The sequence below is a fragment of the Centropristis striata genome, chromosome 10 (assembly GCF_030273125.1).
Source record: "Centropristis striata isolate RG_2023a ecotype Rhode Island chromosome 10, C.striata_1.0, whole genome shotgun sequence".
Lineage (NCBI taxonomy): Eukaryota > Metazoa > Chordata > Actinopteri > Perciformes > Serranidae > Centropristis > Centropristis striata.
In genome coordinates this window covers 19,683,044-19,709,967 of record NC_081526.1, presented here as the reverse complement: position 1 = coordinate 19,709,967, position 26,924 = coordinate 19,683,044, and the positions used below count along the sequence as shown (strand labels likewise).

Below are 26,924 nucleotides of genomic sequence, written 5' to 3'. Positions count from 1 at the left end.
CACACAATTCAACCAAATGCTGTAGAGAAAAGATAGGTTTTTAATCTGTTTTTAAAAATGGCTACTGATGTGGCAAGTTTAACTGTGTCAGGCAGGGTGTTCCACTTTCTTGGGGCATAAACACTAAAAGCGGCTTCTCCTTCTTTGGATCTGGTGTGAGGGATGAGTAAGTTGCCACTGCCTGTTGACCGAAGTGTTCTTGCTGGGGTGTAGGTGATGAGCATATCTGTGATGTACTGAGGTGCAAGGCCGTGTAGTGCTTTATAAACCAGGAGCAGTATTTTGAAATCAATTCTTATTCTAACGGGTAACCAGTGCAAAGATTTAAGAACGGGTGTGATGTGTTGATATTTCTTGGTGCCAGTGAGAATACGCGCAGCTGCATTTTGAATTAGTTGTAACCTTTGAATGCTTGATTTGGAGATTCCAGTGAATAAACCATTACAGTAATCTAGTCTACTTGTTATAAATGCGTGGATTAATTTTTCTGAGTCGGATTTTGACAGAAAGCCTCTCAATTTAGAGATATTTTTGAGATGGTAGAAAGATGATCTGGTGATGTGGTTGATATGACTTCTGAAATTTAAATTGCTGTCGATAATTACACCAAGATTTCTTGCTTCAGTTTTGCTGTCAAGGGAGAGAGAGTTGAGGTGTGCTGCAATTTTCAGTCTATGAGCCTGTGCACCAAAGATGAGTATTTCTGTTTTGTCTTTGTTTAGTTGTAAAAAATGTTGTGACATCCATTGATTAATGTCTTTGATACACTGAGTGAGGGATGTTATGGGTGATAGGTCATCGGGGTGTAGTGAAATGTAAAGTTGTGAATCATCTGCATAATTATGATAACTAATTTTATGTTTGCGTATGACATGTGAGAGTGGAAGCATGTAGAGATTAAACAGTAGTGGTCCTAGAATTGACCCTTGTGGTACCCCGCATGTAATGTTCATTTTGTTTGAATGAAATTCACCGATGGAAACGTAAAACTGTCTGTCCTGAAGGTAGGTTCTGAACCAGTTTAGAACTGGGCCTGATAAACCAACCCACCTTTCAAGTCTTTCCAGTAAGATGTTGTGGTCAATGGTGTCGAATGCAGAGCTAAGGTCGAGTAGAACAAGAATAGACTTTTTTTTGGAGTCTGTGTTTATATGTAGATCATTTAGGATTTTAATAAGTGCTGTTTCTGTGCTATGGTGGGGACGGAATCCAGACTGATACGTATCTAAGAGGCTATTTGATGCTAGATAATTCTTGAGCTGAATGTAAACTGTTTTTTCAAGTATTTTACTGAGGAATGGTAGGTTGGAGATGGGCCTGTAATTTGCAATGACACTTTGATCCAGATTGTTTTTCTTCAGAAGTGGTTTGATGACAGCTGTTTTTAGTGATGTGGGAAATATACCTGACTGAAGAGACGTGTTAATGATATGTAAAACCTCTGGTGCTAAGCAGTTAAAAACATTTTTGAAAAATGCAGTTGGGAGGGGATCAGGGCAGCAGGTGGAGGACCTGAGCTGACCAACAATATCACCAAGTTCTATCAGATTTAAACAGTTAAAATGAGGCATGACACAGGTGGAGTTTCTGGAGAAAGGGAGGGCAAGTTCAGTTTTAGGGCAGTAATGTTTTGTCTAATAGTAATGATTTTGTTATTAAAGAAAGAAGCAAATTGATCACATTTTACTGAGGACAATATTTCTGAAGGAATAGTGGGTGGTGGGTTAACAAGTCTGTCAACAGTGGAGAAAAGCACTTTACTATTATTAATATTTTCATTGATGACTTTAGAAAAGAATGATTGTCTGGCTTGTTTAATTGCTTTGCTGTATTCATTCAGTGTATCCTTATAGATGCCATTGTGAACGTGAAGTCTTGTTTTTCTCCACTGTCGCTCTGCCTGACGACACTTTCTCTTTAACTGTCTGATGTCCACTCCATTTCTCCAGGGAGCTTTTTGTTTTTTTACATATTTAGATTTAAGCGGTGCAATTTTGTTGAATACATTCTGTATTTTTGAGTTGAAGTTGTCCACAAGATCCCCAGTTGAAGATGTCATGGACAACGACAACTCATTTATAGTTTTTTGAAAGCTTTCAATTGTATTGTCATTAATTATGCATCTTTTGAGTAATTGAGAACATTGACGTTGTACAGGGCAAGCAGAAACATCAAAGTAAATGCAACAGTGATCGGAAAAAGCTATATCTACTACAAGAGGTGTTGTAATGTTGAGTCCTTTTGAGATGACAAGATCCAGAGTATGTCCTTTATTGTGGGTAGGTCCACGGACATGTTGGGAGAGGTCGAATGCCTCCAGCAGACTAACAAAGTTTATGGCATCTGGGTCAGTTTCATTGTCAATGTGAATATTAAAGTCACCAGATATAATAAGACAGTCATAATCAATTGAAACCTTAGATAATAGCTGGGAGAATTCTTCCAGAAATCCACATTTGGATTTTGGTGGACGGTAAACAGTTATTATTAAGATTGTAGTTTTGCAATGCACTGACAAGGGCAAGGTATTCAAATGATATGTAATCACCAAGGTGGACTTCCTTGCAGACATAAATGTCTGAGAAGACAGCGGCAATTCCACCACCTCTCCTATCAGTTCTAGTGGTATGGAGGAAATTGAAGTTCGGAGGTGCAGTCTCAATGAGTGTAGTGGCTCCGTTTTTATCCAACCAGGTTTCAGTTAGTAGAGTGAAATCTAGACTGTGGGTACTAATGAGTTCATTTATTAAAAATGATTTATTTGTAAGTGACCTGACATTTAAAAGAGCCATTTTTATTATTTGAGGTGCGTTGCTGTGTGAGGGGCTGACAACTGGAGGGATATGGATTAGATTACTGTGATTCGTTGAGCTGGTGTGATCAGAAGTGCATTTCTTAGGCCTAAGGTTTATGATAACAGGGATAGATGAGACTGTCACTGGACCGCTATAGTGTTTTGAGTGTGGAATCACTGACCGTCAACCAGAGTAAGCCATGCAGGAGTGCAGGGTGAGATCAATGTTCAGGGATAGGAAGCGAGATCCGATGAGATTTGGGTGCAGACGGTCATTTTTGAAGAGGTCAGTTCTATTGAGAAAAGAGGTGAAGTTGTCCACATATGGGATGTCTCGGCTGCGACAGTATCCTTTAAGCCAGATGTGGAGTTGTCTGAGTCGGCTAAATTTTACATCACCAAAACAGGGGGGAGCAAAGGGGCCAGAAACTACACACTGTTTGTTGGAGTCTTGGATGGTGCTTATGAGGGAGATGTAGTCGTCCTTAAGCTTCTCTGATTGCTGTAGTTTGAGGTTGCACGTACCAACGTGAGCAACCACAGTGGAGAATGACGGACGTTGAGAGAGTAGCTGCGGGATGACGTCATTGATGTCCTGGACGAGCGCACCTGGGTGGCAGGAAGTGTTGCATCTGCTAATCTCCACATGTCGGACCATGGAAGTTCCAACAACAAGAACAGAGGAGCGGTCGTCGGGAATATCCTCAGCAGCCTGTTGCTTCCCAGACCTACCGACGGGGAAAAGAAGCGGCGGTCTGGAGTGGCGCGCACACGCTGACTGAGGCCCCCTCTCGGAGCGGTAGCCGAGCAATTTCCTCAAGCTGGAGCGGGCGTTTGTGGAAGTGGAGGCGCTGTGTTCCACGGGGTGCTGAGCTACCCGAGCCGGACCAGAGAGGGACGAGCCCAGACGTTGCGTGGCAGAGGGCTGCTGAAACTCCACCTGAGACACGGGTCTCGTTGCCTCAGGTTTTCGAGACACACGCCGCGGCGCGGGTGTAAACACCGGCATGGAGCTGCGTAACAGGTGTGGAGCTGGAGGAGAGAGTCGGGGCTCCTCTGCAGGGGGAGTAGAGTCATCTTGAAGAGGGGAAAATCTATTTTCCAAGTGGATGTAATGTTTATGTGCGGGAGAGGAGCGGCGCCCTCGCCTGTGATGACTGGTGATAAGCGACCAGGATTTAGGTGCAGATGGGGTGGAGAAGCCCTGAGCTTTGGGCTTGGCACCTTGGCACATCCAGCGATCGTGGAGGTTGATGCCCGGAGGAGAAGTGGCAGCTGCAGGGGCAGTGGCTTCAGGTCCCGGTGGATCGAAGGTGACCGTGTCCATTAACAGCTCAGCCTCGCGGATCTGATACAGGTTGGAAATGCGTCCTTCAAGCTCGGTGACTTTCTCAGCGAGGTGGGTGCAGCTGTCACAGGATGGTGAGGTGAGTGGAGCCATGATAGCACCCTGTTTGTACCCAGCTTGTCCCAGAGAGCTTGTTTTGGAGGGAAGCGCTCCGGTTTTGGAGGGAAGCGCTCCGGTTTTGAAGGAAAAGCACTCCTGCTTCCTCTTTAGGTGTAAATTGTGTTGTGTTGAGTAAAGAGTCAGCAAATTGTAGATTAAACTGTTGGCTGTTCGGGAATCGATGTGTATTACTTGTGTCCAGTCGTTCAGCTGCTGCTGCTCTCTGTGCTGCTGCTGCTCTCTCTCAATCTCTTAATCAGTTCTACACTCTGGCGATGATGTCACACACTGTGACACGAACATTCGATGCAATACATGGTCATTGAACAGTTCAATGACCATGATCATTTTTGGAGAAATTCTGAGATTATAATGGGTGTGTATTGCACAGAATGTAGGAAGATTTCGGAAAAAGGGAGATCGAACAGTTTTGTTAGATTACTCTGACAAAGCTATTTTTTCATTTTTCGTAAAAAAAAAAAAACATGTAGACGTTCAGGAAGAACTCAGGATGCTCAAAGTGAAGTCGGATCAATGATAGGTATTATGGTTTTGCCAAAAATGCTTTCTGTTCAAGGCCAGATATTTGCCTTTGATATTTGATGTGATTACAGTTACAGATACACACACACACACACATGCGCTTAAGCACGCACACTCCTCACACATGCATACACATGCTTCAAACACATGCGCACGCACGCACACACACACAGACACAGGTAACTTTATGTGATTTTAATTACACACACACACACACACACAGGTAACTTTATGCGCTTTTCGCTACACACACACAAATCTCTGAAGAATCTCATCATAGTGTACACACACCGGCAGTAGCCCCCGTGGCCCTTTCAGAATTTCCCCAGAGGAAATTTTCTAGTTATTGTTATTATCTCCAGATGGCCACAAATCTGTCTGTTCTTCTGTGAACATATGTTGTCTAAAAACATATTCATCATCCATAAACCCCGGTCGATTGCTTCCGAGAGTTCAAATTCCGGATCAGCTAAAAAATCATCGGCGCTCTTTTCATCAAGATCGCTTCCGTCACTTACTTCTGAGCTCCCTCCGCTATAGTCCTCTTCCGCCATTATTTCAAAGTTCTGGAAAAGTCCAATGTTGCATTGCCACACTCCCGCATGTATGGGGATGCATTTCATTGGCCAAGAGACCGAAAATAGGTGGAAAAAAAACTACAAATACTACAAAACGACATATCCACTTTCCCGGCCTTAATGGTAGAATAACGCAACAGCGCTCCCGGTTTAAATGGTAGAAATGCAGTGATGCTTTCCCGGCTTAAATGGGTTAAAGGATTGTGGCACATAGCCTGTTAATAATGACAGGTTGATTGCATCTAAGAAAGAAGTACCAGTTAAAGATCCCCTGTCCATTTATATGTTTTTATCTCTTGGACATGTCCTTCATCAGTCTTAATATCAAAGAGTTTATCTTGCCAAATACTTCTGTGAAATAATGCTTATACATTTAAAGATGAAACCTGCTGCTGGATAACAGTTCAAAGAATAATGCTTTTGTGACCAAATCACAGAAAAACAGGAAAAGATGACACAAGACCACATATGGGAATATCCTAACTTAAGAAACACCGAAACCTAAGGTAGTGAAAGACCAGAGTGAAACCTCATATGGCAGTAAGAAGAAAAATAAAAAATATGTAGTTCTCAGCAATAGATCAGTGTTGGTTGGGATGAATGGTCATTTGCTTTATTTACCTGTGTATTGTTGCCATTGTCTGCCAATGGCAACAATAACAAACAAGCACATTGGCACGCGCGCACACACACACACACACACACACACAACAACAACAACAAACACGCACACACACTTAGGTCCCATCAGATTTAATCAGCCTCTCTGTGAACAATGTTTTTCAGCCCATTAGGTGCTCCTGATGGCAATGTACTGAACCCCTGTAGACAAAAACTTTGTTCACGCCTGCATGGATTATTCACATGACGACATTTCAACCTCTGAGGTATCACTGCCATCAGAGGTGTTAAGAAAAACAAGCTTTAGCATAAACACATGATGCAGCCACCACACTTCAACACCAGATGCAATTATTACGATACATGTTTTTTTTCAATTTGTCATTACTTTTAGTGATCGTTTGTTCAGAGTTAAATATTTAATAAAAAAAATAGTGTTTTCCAAAACAAAAAATTCAACTAGAAAATTCCCTCCGGGGAAATTCTGAAAGGGCCACGGGGGCTACACTATGACGAGATTCTTCAGAGATTTCAAACAATTAATACTAGTAATGTTATGATATTATATTATATACAAGGAGCACACCTACAACAAGCATTCCTTTTCAAGTATTTATTTATACAGCAACCTACCTTTCAACCTTAAATTGTGTGTGTGTGTGTGTGTCTGTGTGTGTGTGTGTGTGTGTGTGTGTGTGTGTGTGTGTGTGTGTGTGTGTGTGTGTGTGTGTGTCTGTGTGTGTGTGTGTGTGGGTGTTTTAAGGGTAATCTGCCAAGGTGTGGGTTAATTGTTTATTCTGATTAATGGTAGAATTTCTTTTGCTAATTTGTAATTACTTTAGTTGTTTATTGTTTTGTTTGGGCAATCTGTTTATTAGGGGAGTTTTATTGTAATTATTTAATGAAATTAAAGAGATTAATTAAGGTTAACTGGTGAGTTAATACCTCTGGCCACAGACTCTCATATTCTTTGTTTTTCTTTAACTGTGAGCCCTGTTAACTGTGCTTTTGATCTTCCCCCTCAGAGCTGAAGGCTGACGGTGGTGGTGGTTTCCCCGGGTGGTGGTGGTCCCTTGCGGTCCCTGTTCAAGATTGTTTTGTGTGCACATCACCTTTTTGCTGTGTGAGTGGGGGGCTCTCCTTTCTTTTCGGACATCACTTCCCCCTGTTGACCCCTCCTCCAGCCGGTAAGCCAAGCCTGTACCCCCCTTCTCCAGTTGGGCTCCTTTCCCTTTTTGTTATTCTCTAGTCCCAGACCTTGTGCCTATTTTAAATAATAAAGATTTTGTACATGATCATTGAACTCTGTCTCCTGCCCTCCCTGATTGAACGAACCTGTGTGCTTTTGTAAAAGTTGGTAATTGACCTTTAGTACGGGTCCTTGGGCCCTAACCCAAGGTGGCGTTGTCGGTAGTATAAAAGAAAAAAAGAAGCTCTTCTGATACATAATTTAGTAAATAACCCCTAGTGCCGTCAAACAAATACTGAAGAAAACATATTTGGGTGATTGTAATACTGCTTTTTTATGAAGTGAAAACAATCTGTGAAACAGCAAATTTTCAAGACCAAAACACAGACAACCTCCAAACGGTAAATCTCAAGTTAGCCCTGCCCGAAAGCATATCATGTAGACTCGGGCCTTTTTCTTGATATTAATATTTCTTATTATTGCCACTGCAATAGACACTTCTTCTGTAATTTTCAATCTCTGATATTTGTTGCTACTATGACTATTATTATGATTAGTTATGTTGCTTCTATTATTGCTGCCATGATTAATGTCATGACTGCTTTATTTTTATTCTATTTTCCACTACCACAACTACTGTCATTAGTGACAGACAGAGCAGGAATTTCACCAATTTCTATTTAACCCTAACCCTCGCAATTTGGCCTTGTGGCCTTGAAAAAGGGCACAAGGCACTGTCCCAGTTGGTTTTGCGGTTTTCTAATCTGCCTCTTTCCTGTCAACACAGCTTTGACACTTGCGTCTTTTGAGAAAAAAAGCGTCTTGTGATGACATTCATCATCAGTGGTGGGTTGATTCGAGACTGGCATGAACCGCTGGGACGGGCTAAAATGACAGTTCGACACAAATCTATCACCGGCCAAGCAACGAGACTTCATCAAACGCACTCTAATCTGTCCCAAGGTAGTCTCAATACATTACATTTCAAGCTATACTGAAAGTACTTGGCGTTGTATTTATAAAGTTATTTGGCGCTGTGTGTTGCGGTTGCCTTAGCAGAGTGTCTGTCACCCGTCAGTCAGTCAAAACCCCGACCCCACCTCTCCGTCCTCCTCCAAGACATGAGCGCATTCACACACTTACACACGCACTGAATATACCAAGCTGCTGTGCCTACCTGTCTGTATAAGTCCCGTCCCCACATCATCTCTTCGTGTCTCACCGCCTGCGTGTGCTCGCGCACCGAACTAAATACTATCAACCTTTCCAGGCCGTCAGAGGTTCAAACACACCGTTACATATGCCATTTAGTAGCCACGAGCTAACATTAGTTAACTTCTAAAGTTGTTTTAATCACTCTAAACTGTGACTTACTGTTTTGAATAACTTCCTGTCGCTAAACGCATGCAGCTTTCAAAATAAGAGCGCAGTGTGTTAACACAATCGACCACAGAATTAACAAGAAGACTATAAAAATAAGATGCCTTAAAGAAAATATACAATAACCCTTATTCTCCTTTAAAATAATTCTTAAAATATGCAATGATTAAGATCAGTGTATATGATGGAATAGTTGCATTAGAATCTGCAGGTGGTCACCAAATTTGGCCTTTTATGGAAAAAAAAAATTCCTGGCTAGGGAAAAAATAGCTGGCTAGGGAGGTCCGGGGGCTTCCCCTCCGGACCTCCCTAGCCAGCTATTGTTCCACACTGGCTGGCTGCTCCATGTCCTAGAGGAAAGCATGTTGACAGCAATTAAAAATGACACAGTATATGATAACAAAGATTCTATAAAACGGTATCTCCTGACTGTGAAAAATGTTACGTGAGGTGTTTGCTCTCATTTAGCTCTCAAAGTGCACAAGATTGATGCATTTTACTTTACAAGGAGATGTTTCTTTACCTGCTTGACAGTTTCGACTGAGACTCCAATCCTCCTCAGAGATGCTTACTAGTCAGAGATGCTTACTAGTCCTTTTTAGCCTGGCTAACACCAGACCAAATCTCATTTGAGATTTGGTCTGGACACCTGCCATTCATTTCTCCGTAGAGGAGGCGTGGTTTACGATCCTCCGGAGCCGTTTATTGGGGGCTTAGAATGTCTATCAAAAGCGTCTGTAGGTAGCCTTAGCCAATCAGATCAGTTATACCAGATGACGTAGTAGAGCTACAGAAATGGATGTTTGTTGTGTATGTGTCTGTGAGAGAGTGTTGCTTGCTGCTTTGCTTCTCCAGTTCTCGCTGGTAGCGGCACTAATAGCCCCGCTACCGGTGATCTGGCTACGAGCCGGGGGACAGCGGAGCCGCCAAGAGACCTTTCGCCTTTCAACTTTCGCTCTAAACTATTTAAAACACCGTCTACAGCTAAAGAGAGTTTCGCGTCTGCAGCAGCCATGTTGGATCCGGAAAACTACAAGCTTCCAAGTGCCGAGTAGTACGCGTCATCGTCTTGCCGTCCCTCCCCGCTCTGTGATTGGATCCCTAAAACAGGGCTAAGAAACCTTCCTGGTTGCCAGACCGCCTGGAGGTTCGAAATTAAATTTGAGCGCGCAAGGCAGTCTGGGTATACCCAGGCTACTGGCTTTTGGCTTTTGTGCCCTCAAAAAATTGACAACACAAAAGGTCAAGTGGTTGCCCCTAAAATGACGAAATTCCAGGCCTGGTGACAGACATCAGTATAATATTAATGTTATTACTGCCATTCCCCCTTTTCATTCGATCTATTTTCATTTTAACAATGTTGATCTGTTCTGTACAAACGACATCTATTGCATGTCTGACCGTCCTAGGAGAGGGACCACCCCCCCATCAACCACCCCTGCCTCCACCCCTGCTACCAAATGTGGGACTACGCGATTTTAACTTCGTTACACCGTCAATCACTAGTACGTCAGCAAGATAGCAGCAAACGCATTTCAGCTGATGGTGCTCTGTCTGTGAGAGCAACAGTTCAAGCATACACACTCAGGTTACATTTACTTTTACACTTGAAGGCATGTAACAGCATGGCATGGACACTTAACTTATTTTAAGACAGTCAGCAGTTGGGAAGGTGTTCTGTGGCGTCTGGCACCAAGACATGGGGAGCACATCCTTTAAAATGCAAGATGAGGCCTCCATTGTGGGGCCTCCAAGACTTGTTTGTCCAGCACATCCCACATATGCTCGATTGGATTGAGAGCTAGGGAATTTAGAGGCCAAGTCAACACCTTGAGCTCATTGTTGTGTTCCTCAAACCATTCCTGAACCATTTTTGCAGTGGGTTAGGGCTCATTATCTTGCTGAAAGAGGCCACTGACATTAGGGAATAGTGTTTCTGTGAAGGGGTGTACTTGGTCGGTAACAATGCTTAATTTGGTGGCATGTGTCAGAGGCACATCAACATGAATGGCTGGACTCAAGGTTTCCAGCAGACCATTGCCCAAAGCATCACACTGCCTCCACCAGGTTGTCTTCTTCCCATAGTGCACCTATTGCCAGCTCTTCCATAAGAATAATGTTCCAGTTCTGATGTTTAGGAACCCATTGTAGGCCCTTTCTGTGGTGGACAGCAGTCTGTATGGGCACTCGGACCGGTCGGCAACTGCACAGCACTGTGTGTTCTGACACCTTTCCATAAAAACCAGTGTTGGGATCGTACCACAGGTGAATCTTGGGTTCATTTGTGGACTAAATGCAACAGCTTTCTGAGTCAACTCACAAAATGGCACAAACTTCCCTCCCAGAATGCTCGGCGTTTACGATCCACAGACCAACTCATTGATCAAGGGACCTGTGACTCCACATGGGGTCCCATGATAAAACAGGTCAGTGTCCCCCTGATCTCTCTCTCTCTCTTCTACCCTGCTTGCTGAAGCAGCTCCTTCCGGGAGGGGACCCTGGATTCACCAGCCTGCTGAGGTCTGGCCTTCTTCCTTCTGAGACTTCATTCAGAATCTCCTTTCCATAAGGAACTGCAACTCTGACCTTCTCTGCGCACCAAAGTTGCATTAATGAACACAGAGGTCATTGCAACTGCCAGAGAAAGCTTTACCTCAACACCAAGGACAACCAGCAACTTAATTTGCAAGACGGCAAATTACTGAAACTCATCCCCGAGATCAAACTTCCTTCTTTCCACGCCCGCCACTGAAAAAGGATTTCCCCCCTTTTCAACTGGATTCGTGGGTAATGTAACTGGGCTTAGATAAGCAATCAGCAAGGACTTTAGTATAAAGGATTTGACCTGTAATTAAGGATTTGGTTTATATGTGTGTTTGAAGTATATTTATGTGATATTCGTGTTACAATCAAAGTTGTATGCAATCTTGCTTTATACAGTTAAAGTTATCAGTCTTATATGCAACTAACTTACTAACCTTTGACCTGCTCACACACTGATTTACACATAATATATTTTAAATTAACTGTAACCAAACACAGTTTTGCAGCTCTCACTAGCCCCCCCCCCCCCCCCCCCCCCCCCCCCAACACACACACACACACACACACACACACCTCCTCTCTTTTGTAATGTAGTTATTTTACTTACTTGAGCAAATCAAGTCATATCATTTCTTATAATAATTATTTATGATAATTATTAAGAATTCTTAAATGGGAGGGATAGCATTTATGATACCGCCCTTTATTAACATATTTAATGCCCTGTGCAAGGTCATCATTTATTCATAAAAGAGCCAAACTCTCACCCTCCCAACACCAGCTTTGATTTTTTTTTCAGGAATTTGTGCTATAGTATCTCTTTTCTGAGTTCAGAAAAATTGATATAACCTTTGTTACCCATGTACGTCATTGATCCTTTGGTGCCCATGACCCTGTAACCAGTTTATCGTTTGTCCTTCCTTATACCACTTTCGGTAGGTACTGCCAACTGCAGACCAAGAACATCCAACAAGAGTGTCGTTTTGGAGATGCTCTGACCAAGTCAATGCTAGTGGAGACAGTGGAGTAAAGATGAGTCAAAGATTATTTAAGTTGACAATGACACTCGCAATGGTTTTATCATACTTGCTAACAGTAACAAGTAAGAAGCTTATAGTTCTGGTAGTACTACAGGGTTTACAAGCAAGTCAGTGCATTCATGAGCTTGTTTCAGAGTCATTACTTTGTTGCTTTTTTTCAGTTGTGGTATTGTAACTACTGTCATAGCCTTGGCTCAGAGAGCAAGCCAAAGGGGGGACCACACACGTTTTAAAGTAACTTAAACTTAAAGTTTATTTATAGATATAACCCAAATCATCATAATAACGACATCTGTAATCTGTAAGGTCAGTAATGTATGCAATGATGTATGTGGGTGAAGCGCGGTGATGTTAAAACAAAGAACACAAACCAAGCAGGCAGCAAGTGGTCAGAGAGAGAGAGAGAGTGGGTGAAAAAAGAGCCAGCTAAATAACCTGGGCCCAGGCTGCCCAGGTGCATGTCATGGTTCAGCAGCTCCACCCATTTACCTGCAATGAGCCTGCAGAAAAACAATCAATGATGAACAGAAGAGAGGGAGGGGTCGTCACACTACATTGTATTATAACATTTCTTCATTTTTTTGTCATGTATTTTGTAAAGCAATTTGTTATCTTGTTTATATAAGTGCTATACAAAGTTATTATTGTCATTTTTAGCTCATACTGCAAAAAGATGCCACTTTGTAGAACTAGTAAATATTAATCCTGCAACAGGCTCTGCATGGACATGTTACTTCAGCTACTGGTGAGATGATGTAACATGGTCTGGAAAGCTTCAGAACAGTAATTTAAAGGCTAATTCGACACCAAAACACTTCAATAGCTACTATCAATAAGTGTCAATATAACAAAAAAGGATTTAAAAGCTCACTGTGAAGTTATCACAGCAACAATCATTTGGTGCAAGGAATTGACAAGTAAATAACACATTCTATCGCTTTTATATTACAGAGTTATCCATCAGTAATTTGCCTTTGCACATATATTTGTTTTGTAAATAAAGTGTGGCTTTCTGTTGTGTTGCCACCAAACCTAAACTGCAAATCTCTGGACAGCATTACTTTTTCCCCTGGAGCCCTTGGATTACAAGAATGTGAGAGAGGTAAATCAGTTACATGACTCAGTTTTGTTCAGAAAGCTGCCAGAGCTGCAGCTATCTGCAGAGCTCTGAAGATGGTTGAGGTTGAGGATGGGTGGGCACTCTGTTTCCCAGAACTCTACAATTATTCCTGCTGGAAGCTCCATTATACTTGGGCTGAAACATTGTTAATTGACATTGCATTGTACTCCATCTCTGTGGTCACTGCGGTCCTCAACCTGTTCATCATCATCTCAGTCTCCCACTTCAGGTTGAGATTAACTTTTTAGTTTCTTTTTATGTGTTTTGAAATTTAAACATGTGAATAATTGCTGTAGATTAAGAAGAATTGTCTTTGAACTGGTACTGAATAATGTTGCTCCTCTAACACTAGTCTTATCTTCTGTCTTCCTGACTGCACGTCAATATTTCAATATGTTCACTATTTGTTGCTGAACAGAAAGCATCCAAATACATAACTTAGTATTCTTGAATAATTGCTGGGTTTTGGACATTTTGTTTTGAGTACTCTTTTGTAGAATGATGCTTTCCTCTTTTCCTCCAGGCAGCTCCACACACCCACCAACATCCTCCTCCTCTCTCTGGCTGTCTCAGATTTTCTTGTGGGCCTCCTGCTGATGCCAGCAGATGCTGTAAAAAGAACAAAGTGCTGGTTGTTTGGTGACCTTTTGTGTTCTCTTTTTAGGTTTGGGATCGACATCATTCTCTCTGTCTCAGTCGTGAACATGGTGCTCATATCAGTTGACCGCTATGTGGCTATTTGTGACCCTCTGCATTACACAACCAGAATCACTGTGAATAGAGTTAAAGTCTGTGTTTGTCTTCTATGGTTCTGGTCTGTTGCCTACAATAGTTACTTCCTTAATCTGCATCTTATTCAACAAGAAGAAAACATTCCTTTGTGCTATGGAGGTTGTCCACCTGTAATTGATAACACTGCTGCTGATCTTCAACTTCTTTTAAACTTTATTGTTCCTGTTACTGTCATCATAGTTTTATATATGAGAGTATTTGTTGTGGCTGTGTCTCAAGCTCGTGCCATGCGCTCTCACATTATAGCTGTCACAAAGCAGATTTCAGTGACTAAAACAGCAAAGAAATCGGAGCTGAAAGCAGCCAGGACTCTTGGTGTTTTGGTAGTTGTGTTTCTTATCTGTTTCATGCCAACTTACTTTGCAAGGATTGGAGGGAATGAATCCATGAGTTATTCAACTCTAATCTTTATTCTGTACCTGTTCTATTTTAACTCTTGTCTAAACCCTGTGATTTATGGCTTGTTTTACCCCTGGTTCAGGAAAGCAGTTAAACTCATTTTTACTCTTCAGATACTGCAGCCTGGCTCCTGTGAGGCCAACATACTGTAGAGTAGCTGTGGAAGGATGATGTCATGAAATTGGTGAAAACAAGATAATATTTCTCTGTTTTCCCCTCTCTGCAGACTTTTATATTAAAAGGAAGTCGAAGTAAAATAATATTGAGATGAGCAAAATGTTTTTAGAAACTGAAAACTAAACAATGTGATGACATCTCCATAACAAGGTCTCCATAATCTCACAGGTGTGACATAGGTTGGTGAACATAAATTAATTAATCACAAAGTTTTGGATGTTTCATTTTATGATTGATTCTAAATTGTACAATAACTTTCACATTTGACCCAGTTCAAACATTTAAATTGTATAATCTGCTAATCTATCAGTAGAAGGGCATGAAGTCAAGTGATAACTGAGAGTTTTTTGAACTGCTGAGTCATTGTTGACTATTCTCTCTCCCATGCACATTCTTTTCCAAGTGAATTAGATTTGAGCTTCACAGACTGTTGCCTTCTTCCAGTTTGGGATCTGCAAATGTTTTTGTTTTTTTTAGTGTATCACAGGTCTGCCTCTCTGGGCCACACCAAAACTTCAAAGTACAAGTAAAATCATTTTCTTCCCCAAAGACATTTTTTGTCATTTTACGTATTTATATTAAGATGCACCGATATGAAAGTTTTGTCTGATACAATAACTGATATTACCATTGCTGGTAATCAGAAGGGCTCACAGAAGGTTTCGAGAAGCAGACTGGGAGACAAAGGTGGAGGTTTAAAAGTTTATTTGACAAGTCTGGGCGAAGGTTAAAAATCGTAGGGCAAAATCCAGGTCACAAAACAAGCTTAACCATTGTGCTACATCTTTTGCACATTTCCATTTTAAATACTCAATAATTTTGCCTGTTTCAATGCTAGTGGGACAATATTTTGCAAGGATATCAGTTTTCTGTCAACTTTTAAAATTTCAACCTTGGATCAATTGATAGGGCGATATTTCACTGTGTAAAAAAAAATAACTCCACGTAGTACCCTTTCGACATTTTTTGCACCATTGACTCCCGTTAAAACATACATTTTTTGTCCTAGTCTAATTTGAGCATAAAGTTATATTTTACAAATGAATGCCTTTTCAATCTAAGCCATTAGCTTGAAAAAAATTATGCCCACAGACACAGACCCTTTTCTAGTAGTTCTATTTATCAATCTATATTGTTTTGGTGTGAGCACAAAAATAACAGTTTTATCTCAAAGCTACTGAAAAATAAAATAGTTCCCACATAAAACAGCTCACAACAAAGTGTTTGAATTATCTTAAGTAGCCAGGTTATGATTTCTGGTAAGTGATACTGGTGTTAAGTTTTTCCAAATGTATTTTTGTAGCACAATAAGCAAAATGTTGTCCAGTTCTTTTATAATGGAGAGAAGGCTGACATCTCTACGGCTCCAAAACTCACCAACTCACACCAAAACAATCTAGATTGAGAAATATTGCTCCAGGTCGGAGGAAAAATATGCATCTTTGTCTACAAGGATGTTATTAACATACACACACAGAGAACTACGCACTGTTTAGTCCATCTGATGCAAGTCAGTGACGATGAAATTACCCTTGAGACTTTGTCCTTCACCTCCCAGATAACACGACAGACAGCTGTGATATCAATCGCTTCACCAAGGGCCAAAAACACTCAACAGCAGACAGATTCTATACATAGCAAAAAGAAAACACAAAGCAGCACTTCTGACTATACTCTAACCTGGGTAAATAGACGTAGTTTAGTGTATTAGAAATATTCAGATCTTTTCCTCAAGTAAAAGTAGTAATACCCCACTGTGAAATTACTCCACTACAAGTAAAAGGCCTGCATTCAAAACTAACTGAAGTAAAAGAACAAAAATATCAGCATCAAAATGTACTTAAAGTATCAAAAGTAATAGTACTCTTTATGCAGAATGGACCCACTCAGAGTGTTTTATATATTCTAAATATATTATTGGATTATTATTATTGATGCACTCAAGATAGGGCTCATTTGAACTACTTAATATACTTTAATGAGGTAAAATAAAGAATAAAAAATATATTTTAAATAAATGTGTCATGATTTTTATTTTTTTTAAAGTAACTAAAGCTGGCAGGTAAATGTAAAAAATTTAAATATTTGCCTCGAAATGTAGTGGAATAGAATTATAAAGTTAAATAAATGATAAATGAATAAACTCAAGTAAGTATCTCAACATTGTGCTTAAGTACAGTACTTAAATTCCACCACTTTTACTTATCATGCTTTACAAAAAGTATGTTTAACATGATTTTTCAATTCAGCCATTAGGCGGTAAAAAAAATAAAAATAAATAATAATAATAATAATAATAATAATAATAATAATAATAATAAAGTGGTATTTATTAAGGGTACTTAATGTAAAAAAAACTTTATTGGAAGTATAATAAATTGTACTTATATGTACAACAAATCATTAAAATATTTAAAAAATTACATTAAATTGCAAAAAAGTAGTACACTTTAGTTTATTAAAAATGTGTTTTAAGTTAAAGTAATTGCAAGTACATTTTTACCTATCATGCTTTATTCAACATGTATTTTTAAAAAGTGAACTTCAAAAAGATGCCATTAAGTTCAAGTTTAATGCAGTTAAAGTTAACATGCTCGTTCTGCTGTTCTTAAACTTATTCAAGTGTACTTTATTTGAAGTATATTATAAATTGTACTTAAATGTACAAAACAAATCATTACAACATTAAAAAAACACAATGCAGAGTTGCAGAACTCAAAGTTGTTAGTTATTCTGAAAAGTATAATTTCAATGGATTATTATGAAATCCACTTCAAAAAATGTATTATTTTTGACACACTTCCAAATAGTAGAGGGGCTAAGTGATATAATCTTTCAGTTTATGATACAAGCGTGAAAATTGGCATGAACACTCTCCATGGGTCACTTGACAAGAAAATTGTCCGAGACATTTAAAATTTTTAGATGGCGGCCATTTTTCAAGATGGTCGAAACCTAAGTGGAGCAGTTAAGTGATATAATGGTTTATTTGGTGATACAAGCATACAAATTGGCATGAGCAGTCTCTGTTGGTCACTTGACAATAACCCACCCACAGTTACTTGAAATTCCAAGATGTCGGCCATTTTTCAAGATGACCGACACCTTAGTGGAGCAATTGAATGATATAATGGTTTATTTGGTGATGCAAGCATAAAAATTGGCATGAGCAGTCTCCATGGGTCACTTAACAAGAAAATTGTCTGAGACATTTGAAATTGTAAGATGGCGGCCATTTTTCAAGATGGCCGACACCTTCGTGGCGCAATTAAATTATATAATGGTTTATTTGGTGATACAAGCATAAAAATTGGCATGAGCAGTATCTGTGGGTCACTTCACAATAACCCACCCACAGTTACTTGAAATTCCAAGATGGCGGCCATTTTTCAAGATGGCCGACACCTTAGTAGAGCAATTGAATGATATAATGGTTTATTTGGTGATACAAGCATAAAAATTGGCATGAGCAGTATCTGTAGGTCACTTGACAATAAGCCAGCCACAGCTACTTGAAATTTCAAGGCGGCAATTTTTTTTTTCAGGATGACTGCCGCCTGCCATTTGGACCTTTAAATTATGAATTTTCTCATAGAAATGTATTGGGTTCCTCAAGAGAGGTTGTTTGACTGTGCTTTGTCTGACTCCTTGCCCACGACCTGTCCAGTTTGGTAAAACCTGAAAGGAGTTCCCTCCCACTGGCGTAGCTCTCTGGGTTCACCGAGGAACACAGGCTCCCTTGCCATGAGGGCTTTTTTAAATACTTTTTTAAATTATTTTTTTATAACTAACCATTACAACTGCCATTAAACATGCCAAATAAATACTAAGGGGTGGGGAAACACAGTTGTGGTGCTGAACGGACAGTGCTCCAAAATAATAATTGAGCAATGGTTAATACTGAATGGCAATAATGACAGATCCAGAGGCAACAGCAGCTCTGGCTGACACGGAGCCATGACAAACAGTATCTGAAACTATACTAGGGAACTAAACTGAAAATGTTAAAGCAATGTTACAAAGTAAAAACTGAACATGTCACAGTAAGTACTGGTGACAAAATAGAACATAATGCGCCGATGTGGCGAGGGGAAGCCGAGCCATAGGCCTACACTTGAAAACACAAAGGACAACAGGGAAACAAAAGAAACAAGCAAATAAGTTCTAGCAGGGGCAACTGAGTCCATATCTGTAGCACTTACACTTTCCAGTACAAGCCTTGGTGCACCCACATTTTGTCAACTCCCAACAACTCTCCGCAATAGGTGGAAGTGGAGTCCAGAAGACTTTCCACTCCTTCTCCTGTTTAACCCATCCCCAGTCGGACAGGCTCGGCATTTGTGGGTGTCTCTTCAGTGCCTGTCCCCACACATATCCAGCCTCATAAGAAGTCTGGGATCTTCTTGACCTCTTGACATGGATGTCTTTGGTATCTTTAGTGTCTTTAGCAGCAGTAGATGCCTTTTTTTGTGCCCTTTCCAGCTGTGTGTTGTTGAACATAAGTTTACAGCTTGAATTATATTTTGCTCTGTTTCTTGTCTTTAGCAGCAGTAGATGCCTTTTTTTGTGCCCTTTCCAGCTGTGTGTTGTTGAACATAAGTTTACAGCTTGAATGATATTTTGCTCTGTTTCTTGTCAATGTGCTTTCTATGCCATCACCTTCATCTAGTCGGGTTGGATTACATAAGCTAGGCAGAGCATTTATTTTATGAAATAATGGAACATTTCTTGCAATGGTATCATAACCAGTATGATCTTGGTGTCCTGCTGTTTGTTTTCTCAACTGTTATGATGGCTTCTGCAATGTCTGCAGCAAATTCAAAGGCAGAGGCCGAGGGTTTAGCTTTTTACCACCTTTTAATAAGAATTTTGATGTATGGGATACAACTAAGTTCATGCCTTAACCCTACACTTAGTCCAATCGTTCATCCAATGCCATTTTTACCGTACGATCTGTTAACTAAAACTACTACTAGAGAGTTGTGATCTCTTCTTTGACCAACTTTACAATTGGCTGATACTGAACCCCACTCTGAGTTTAACAGCAGTGATATATCACCAGTGTGCCCTGGTAGTGCAGATACTCACTCTTGTCTAATCTGTCTATGATCAACAAATCAACACAACTGTATTATGATGTGTTAAAACTTGTTTTCCAGAATAATCTAAAACCCAATACATTTCTATGAGAAAATTGATCTTTTGAGGATCCAGGGGGCGGCCATCTTGAAAATAAAAATTTCAAGTGGCTGGGAGTGTTTTTTTGTCAACCCAAGTCACTGTGGGTGGCTTATTGTCAAGTGACCCATGGAGACTGCTCATGCCAATTTTTATGCTTGTATCACCAAATAAACCATTATATAATTTAATTGCTCCACTAAGGTGTCGGCCATCTTGAAAAATGGCCGCCATCTTGGAATTTCAAGTAACTGTGGGTGGGTTATTGTCAAGTGACCCACAGATACTGGTCATGCCAATTTGTATGCTTCTATCACCAAATAAACCATTATATCATTCAATTGCTCCACTAAGGTGTCGGCCATCTTGAAAAATGGCCGCCATCTTGGAATTTCAAGTAACTGTGGGTGGGTTATTGTCAAGTGACCATCAGAGACTGCTTATGCCAATTTGTATGCTTGTATCACCAAATAAACCATTATATCACTTAACTGCTCCACTAAAGCCTGATTTCCACCGGGCGCGTTACTGCAGCGTAACGTCAGCGTCGCGTATGACGTTGCAAATAGGTAACACTCTAATCAATGAGAGCATTTCCACCGGGCGCGTAGCGTAACGTTACTGCAGCGTCGCGTCATCGTCTCTACGCGAGCATTAGGTAGGACTTCTATTTCTCCGCGAGACGCTGCCAACTCGCGTGAATCTCAACAGAGCAGATCGCACCAGAAAGGAAGTCCGACTCAGATTCAGCGTAAAACACTTCCGCCCCTTTCAAAATAAAACACAATACGCAGTTCATGCAGCCTAAAACTACTTCACATCAACGTTATGTTATGACCGGGGCACCAGATCGGCAATCAATCAATCAAAGGGTCTCAGAGGATCGGCGACACGGAAGACAAGAGACTGATTGTTGAAGTGGAACATCATACAATCATTTATGACATAACATATTGTTTTTATAAGGATAGATGGTCAGATCAACATATCTTTCACCTCAGAGAAGCAAAGTAAGTTGGTTTTTGTTGTTGTTGTTTACTTTATACACACAGTTTATCCATAGACTGTATAAATAGAGTTTAAAGTTTATCACGGGAGCTTGCGGTCTCCCGTATGGTCAGGATTATCGCGTGATCTCGTTATCTCGCGTGTATACGGCCGGCTCGCTAAACTGACGTGCTGCTGCAGTAACGCGTCCGGTGTGAATTGACAAGACGCAGCAAAAACGCTGTGGAGACGTGCTGCTGCAGTAACGCGTCCGGTGGAAATCCCCAGTAAGATGTTGGCCATCTTGAAAAATGGCCGCCATCTTGGAAATTCAAATAACTGTCGGTGGGTCATTGTCAAGTGACCAACAGAGACTGCTCATGCCAATTTTTATGCTTGTATCACCAAAGAAACCATTATATCACTTAACTGCTCCACTTAGGTGTCGGCCATCTTGAAAGATGGCCGCCATCTTAAAATTTCAAATGTCTCGGACAATTTTCTTGTTAAGTGACCCATGGAGAGTGTTCTTGCCAATTTTCACGCTTGTAAACTGAAAGATTCTGGCAAAAATGAGCACTTAGTCGCTCCACTAAAAGAGGCTGTTCACATCATCTCATTCAGTGCATTCTGTTGCATCATCAAGTCAAATAAAATAAATCTACATATAAAAGGACTTGTAAAGAAGTGTACAGAGCTCAACATCAACAGACTGAATGTCTTCAGGCTCCTTCACTTAAAAACAAAGTGTAGAAACTGTTGTCTGGATGTTTTCCGATGTGACCATGCTGATTATTAATGGTAAAAACCCTGCAGCACTTGGAGTTTCCAACACACAGCCTCATGACTCAGTGCCCCATTTATTGAGGAAACCAGTGAATGTGACAACTATAATCCATCACTGTGTGAGGAGAAGCATATCTGTCCATCTGGCTGACAGATTTCACCTTGAAATGTCCAATCTTGTTTTATTTGTCTGAACCAGCCTTGAACATGAGAGCACAGATCTGATTTACTCATCTTTCCTTTAAAAGCAACCTTGTTAAGCTTCCTTGGAGTCTCTAAACAAGCTCAATGAAGCAAATGAACGAATGGCTTCATGGGTTAACTTTGAGCTAATTTTATAGCTAATGCTTTCATTGGAATAGAGTTGGCAACAATGCCATTAACAGTCACCTTGTACCCAAAACTGAAACAAAAGTTAAGACCCAAAAGTTGAGACTTCACAAGAAGAAACCTCACAGCTGCTGAACCGCCTCGTCTGCACGAGAGTAGTCGACAGTTAAAAAACAAAAACAAAGAGCTAATAGAACAATTACCAAGCATCAGTGGGAAGAAAATAAAGGATTTTTAAAAACTAAAATAAGCCTTTTGAGAATGTATGAATGGTAAAGATATGCTTTTAAAAAACATTTTTTTAATCAAATCAATATTTGGTGTGACCATTCTTTGCCTCCAAACCAGGTGACAATTCTTCTAGGCATTTTTTTTACACCTGCGTTAGACTTTTGAACAGTACTGTGTATATATGTGTGTTTATATAATACAGAAAGTAACAGGAAAACTTCTTCAGACTTCCAGTTATTGAGTTCATTAATTTTACTGCACTGTAGTTTATCAGTAACTATGTACTGTTATTGCTGTGCATTGAATATACAGTAATAAATTTAGCCAGGGATTTTTTAAAACAATATTAATTCAGTGAATCAATCTCATGATCCTGCTTGGTAAAATTTCATATTTCTCATTTTATATTCACAAGTCTGAATTTGCTAAATCATTCCCCTCTTTTTCTGTGTTTCTTGTTAATTCAATCATGTGGTTCTTTCTTGATGTTATCATGGCTCTAAGCTGCCTGACTGTATACTATTATAACCCTTAATAAAGTTATTTAAATGAAGTCAATGAAAGGAAAAAGGTTTGGAACTACTTTTATAACAGATGCATTGGTCAGATGCAGAGTGAGTCAATAAAAGATCACAACTTTAACAGGCATTGTCCTTGGCACATAAAAAGTCCCTGCCCCTTATTTTGTCTGTCTCCAAAAAGCCTCTCATTCCACCCTGAAGCAGCCGCGCCAATCCTCTTTTTTCCACACTGCCTTTGAGCAAATAATTTGTTTTTCCTTGGTTACGTTTCTGGATTTACAAAAAGTGAAAGAGCTGAGGCTGTGAGATTAGAACATTCTGTGTGCCTTCTTCTTTTCACTTTCCAAAAGGTCCATTTGAAAGAAGTTTTTTTTGTCGAAGACAGAATAAACCTGCGATGTCTCTGCAAGGTGAAGTGTGTGTGGTGACAGGAGCTGGTGGATTTCTGGGGAAGAGGCTGGTGAAGCTGCTGCTGGAGGAAGAGAAAATGGCTGAGATTCGACTGCTGGACAAACAAATTCAGCCACAACTCTTACATACTCTGGCCGGTAAAAAGCTCTTTCTACAAATTATTCTGCTTTTCTCTTTCTTTCTTTCTCTCTCTTTCTCTCTCTCTCTCTCTCTCTGCTTTTCTCTCTCTCTGCAGCATGCATGAAAACTTGAAGATGCTATATAAAATATATTAAATAAAGAGATGTGTGCTTCATACATCAATTTCACGAAAGAGGTTGTAGTGAAAAATAACATTTATAATTCTTCTCTTTTGCAGGTTTTGGAAGATAAATATAATAATATATATATCTAACTGCAGCTACTTTACATTGATAAAGTTGGACATTTTCTGTGTAAATTAAATTAGCTAAAACAAGTTTGAGTTTACCAGCTGTTTGATTGGCTTTATTTTTTATTTTAATTAATCTTAATTAGTGATTTAAATATATTATATATCTACTTTAAGAACAAAATTTGGCAGTAACTACAGACTTCTAATGTAAAAAATTAAAAAAAAGATTGTGGCCCATTTTACCCTTAAACAAAATAACAGTTTTGGGCTGAAATAGATGCTGAAACCACTGAGTTTATGTTATTGATTAACATAAGATAAGAGAAGATTAAGTCCACTTGGCAACACTTTATATAAAGAGCACAAAGCATTTACTATACCTTGCTTGACTCATGATGATCGTAATCCATTAATCAGTGAAGGATGTTCCATGAATTCCTGTGGTTCACCACTAGCAAATGATCAATTCATCATGGCTTTTTGTGATTAGTCCACATATAAAACATTTCCAGGAAGGAGAGTTAATTCACTGTTACTTCTTACAGCCAAAATTATCTGAATCCCAGTAACATAAGAGTTTATTCAGAGTGATGCGATTGTTCACCCTTCTCAAAAGCAAATGGGGATCTATTAAAATTTGATAAAGTGTTACCATCCACTTTAAGGCTGTTTTATTGGCTATTATGGCTACAACTTCAGTTTTTCATGCAACAGCAACAATAAATCTATGTAGGAATAAAAGACACAAGAAAATATTGTAAACATTGTTATATTATCATTAATAACCAAACCTAATGTTTATTTATTGATTGATTATTAATGTTGATTTCCTATGTCAGACTGTCGAGGCGACACAAAGTTGTCTGTGTTCGAGGGCGACATCAGAGACGGAGACTTCCTGAGAAAAAGCTGTCGAGGTGCATCGATCGTCTTCCACATTGCGTCCATCATTGACGTCCATGATGCAGTGGAGTACAGTGAGATATACGGGGTCAATGTCAGAGGTAAGGCGGCCACTTCAATGAATGAAAGATAAAGCAGCAGAACTCATTTGATTTCTTACACTTCAACTGACTTCAAGTGCTAATTTTCAGTATTTGTTGACATAGAAATGAGACTCCAGAATCACAAACTGCACCTTTTCATGCAGCATGGAAAGGAGACCACAGCGGGGTTAAACATTCAGAGTGTCTTGTTTTATATTTTATCAACTAAACAAAAGAACAACAGTTGCTAAACTCATGACAAAATTGATTCAGTTGGTAATTAGGGCCTCGGGGCAATCGCACCATTAAGCTTTTATTGTTTTATGTCACATTCTCATTATTAAGCTATGAAGGGACTGAAGATGGCAATTATATTTTCAGTTGCAGCAATCTCTAAGTACTCATTTAATTAATTTTAATAGAATTAAGACTTAGACTTAATCGAGTAGTTTTGGTGCCTAAACCAAACCAAGTAATTAGATCCAAGCACCAAGGTCTAGACCTAGACCTAGATGCTGCTGCTTGGTTTAGCTGCAGCTTTTCTAGTTGAATCTTTTTCAATTTCTTGTCGGGGTGACACATGAAGAAACTTTGCCCTCCTCTGAGACAACATAAATAATGATTAAGATCTTTGAACTTTGTTTTACAGGAACGCAGCTGCTTCTGGAGGCGTGTCTTCAAGAGAACGTGGCCTCCTTCATCTACACCAGCACCATCGAGGTGATGGGACCAAACTCTAACGGCGATCCAATAATCAACGGCAGCGAGGACACGGTGTACGACTGCTCTCTGAAGTTCATCTACAGCAAGACCAAGAAGGAGGCGGAGCAGAGGACGCTGCAGGCCCACAGCGAGGTGCTGCAAAACGGGGGCCGGCTGGCCACCTGTGCCCTCAGACCCATGTACATCTACGGGGAAGGCTGCCGCTTCCTGCTGGGCCACATGGGCGATGGGATACGAAACAACAATGTTTTGTATCGTATGTCTCGACCAGAAGCCCTGGTGAACCCGGTGTATGTGGGGAATGTGGCCGTGGCTCACCTGCAGGCCGCCCGCAGCCTCAAAGACCCAGAAAGGAGAAACGCCATCGGAGGAAAGTTTTACTTCATCTGTGACGACACGCCACATGTGAGTTACTCGGACTTCAACCACATTGTGATGTCACCACTGGGCTTCAGCATTCAGGAGAAGCTCATGTACCCGCTCTTTCTCCTCCACATCATATGCTTCATCATGGAGGTGGTGAGCGTGATCCTACGACCTTTCATACGTATCGTCCCACCACTGAAGCGACAGCTCGTCACCATGTTGAACACGTCGTTCAGCTTCTCCTATCAGAAGGCAAAGAGGGATCTTGGGTACTTCCCCAAATACACCTGGGAGGAGGCTCGCAAACGCACCACTGAGTGGCTCGCCTCAGAGCTGCCCAACGAGAGGGAAAAAATAAGTGCTAAATAAGAAATTAAAAGTTGTTTTTACTTTAAAACGACTGGGTTATGTTCAAAGTATTCTCTTGTTCGCTAGTACAACCATCTGGCTGTCTCATTCTTCCAGAGATTCTATCAGACTCTCTGTCAACTGAATTTCCCCTCGGGGATAAATAAAGTACTTTTGATTTTGATTTGATTTGATTTGATTTGAAGAGGTTGGTATGGTATTTGCAGTGTTTCATATGAAATCCTAAAAAATGTGACACATGACAGTGGCTGTTTTAAACACATTTTAAACACAGTAGTCGGCAGGAAACTGGAAACTGCAAAAAAAAAAAAACAATAATAATTGTCATTCATATTTGATAAATGCTGCCAAATTCAAACAGTTTAATTGCAGTTAACAACCTGTTTTTATGAGATCAGCTTGGATTATACATAATCACTTTGTCTCTTTGTGGTTTTTGCATTAATAATAACACAATTATTTTTGCAACAACTGTAAACACAAAACTTTAAGTGATTTTGAGCATACATTTAATAACATGGTCATCACTACTGATGTTTCTTTAAAGACAACTATTGTGGATTTTTTAAATGTTTTTTTTTGCTCCGTTTGTCTTATATAACCACTAGGACTCACCACAGATTATTTGTAGATAAGTTGTTTCTTCAGTAATTGTGATTTAACAGACAATAATCTTAACGTCAGGAGAAAGATTTGAGGTTGACAGTTCAGCAAGTAGCGTTAGGGGGAGGAGTATTCGACACATTAAAAGCTTAAAAACAAAAGTTTAGATCTTGTAGCTTTGACTTGTGTCAATATAAATTGTTCTTCCTGTACCGTCCTGCTAATATCTTAAAATGTTGTGTATTCTATTAAAGTTCATGATGAGAAAAACCCCTTATTCGAGTTTTTCTTGAGAGTTTGAAGCAAGCAGACCTGTGGAAAAGTAAACTTCCAGTAGCTTGTAAAGAGTTAAGTTGAAAGTTTTCTTCTGAGGTCTTTATAATTATAATTAAACTCTAAATCACTGTGTGATTAACACACAACGACTGCCAATTGC

The 26,924-nt window shown here is 40.0% G+C and overlaps 1 protein-coding gene across 1 annotated transcript; it reads left to right on the top strand.

The window, feature by feature from the left end:
• Nucleotides 1–22,837: 22,837 nt before the first annotated feature.
• hsd3b1 (hydroxy-delta-5-steroid dehydrogenase, 3 beta- and steroid delta-isomerase 1) lies at nt 22,838–26,476 on the top strand. The gene is made up of 3 exons (XM_059342161.1): nt 22,838–23,205; nt 24,281–24,445; nt 25,077–26,476. The coding sequence occupies exons 1-3, from the start codon at nt 23,055–23,057 to the stop codon at nt 25,883–25,885; spliced, it is 1,125 nt and encodes a 374-aa protein (XP_059198144.1). The 5' UTR covers nt 22,838–23,054; the 3' UTR covers nt 25,886–26,476.
• Nucleotides 26,477–26,924: the final 448 nt, after the last annotated feature.

Excerpts from the sequence above, each read along its gene's own strand:
- hsd3b1 (XM_059342161.1), top strand. The coding sequence starts at position 23,055 with ATGTCTCTGCAAGGTGAAGTGTGTGTGGTGACAGGAGCTGGTGGATTT. Across the intron at positions 23,206-24,280 it reads ACTCTTACATACTCTGGCCG|ACTGTCGAGGCGACACAAAG; the intron begins GTAAAAAGCTCT and ends TTCCTATGTCAG. Across the intron at positions 24,446-25,076 it reads ATACGGGGTCAATGTCAGAG|GAACGCAGCTGCTTCTGGAG; the intron begins GTAAGGCGGCCA and ends TTTGTTTTACAG.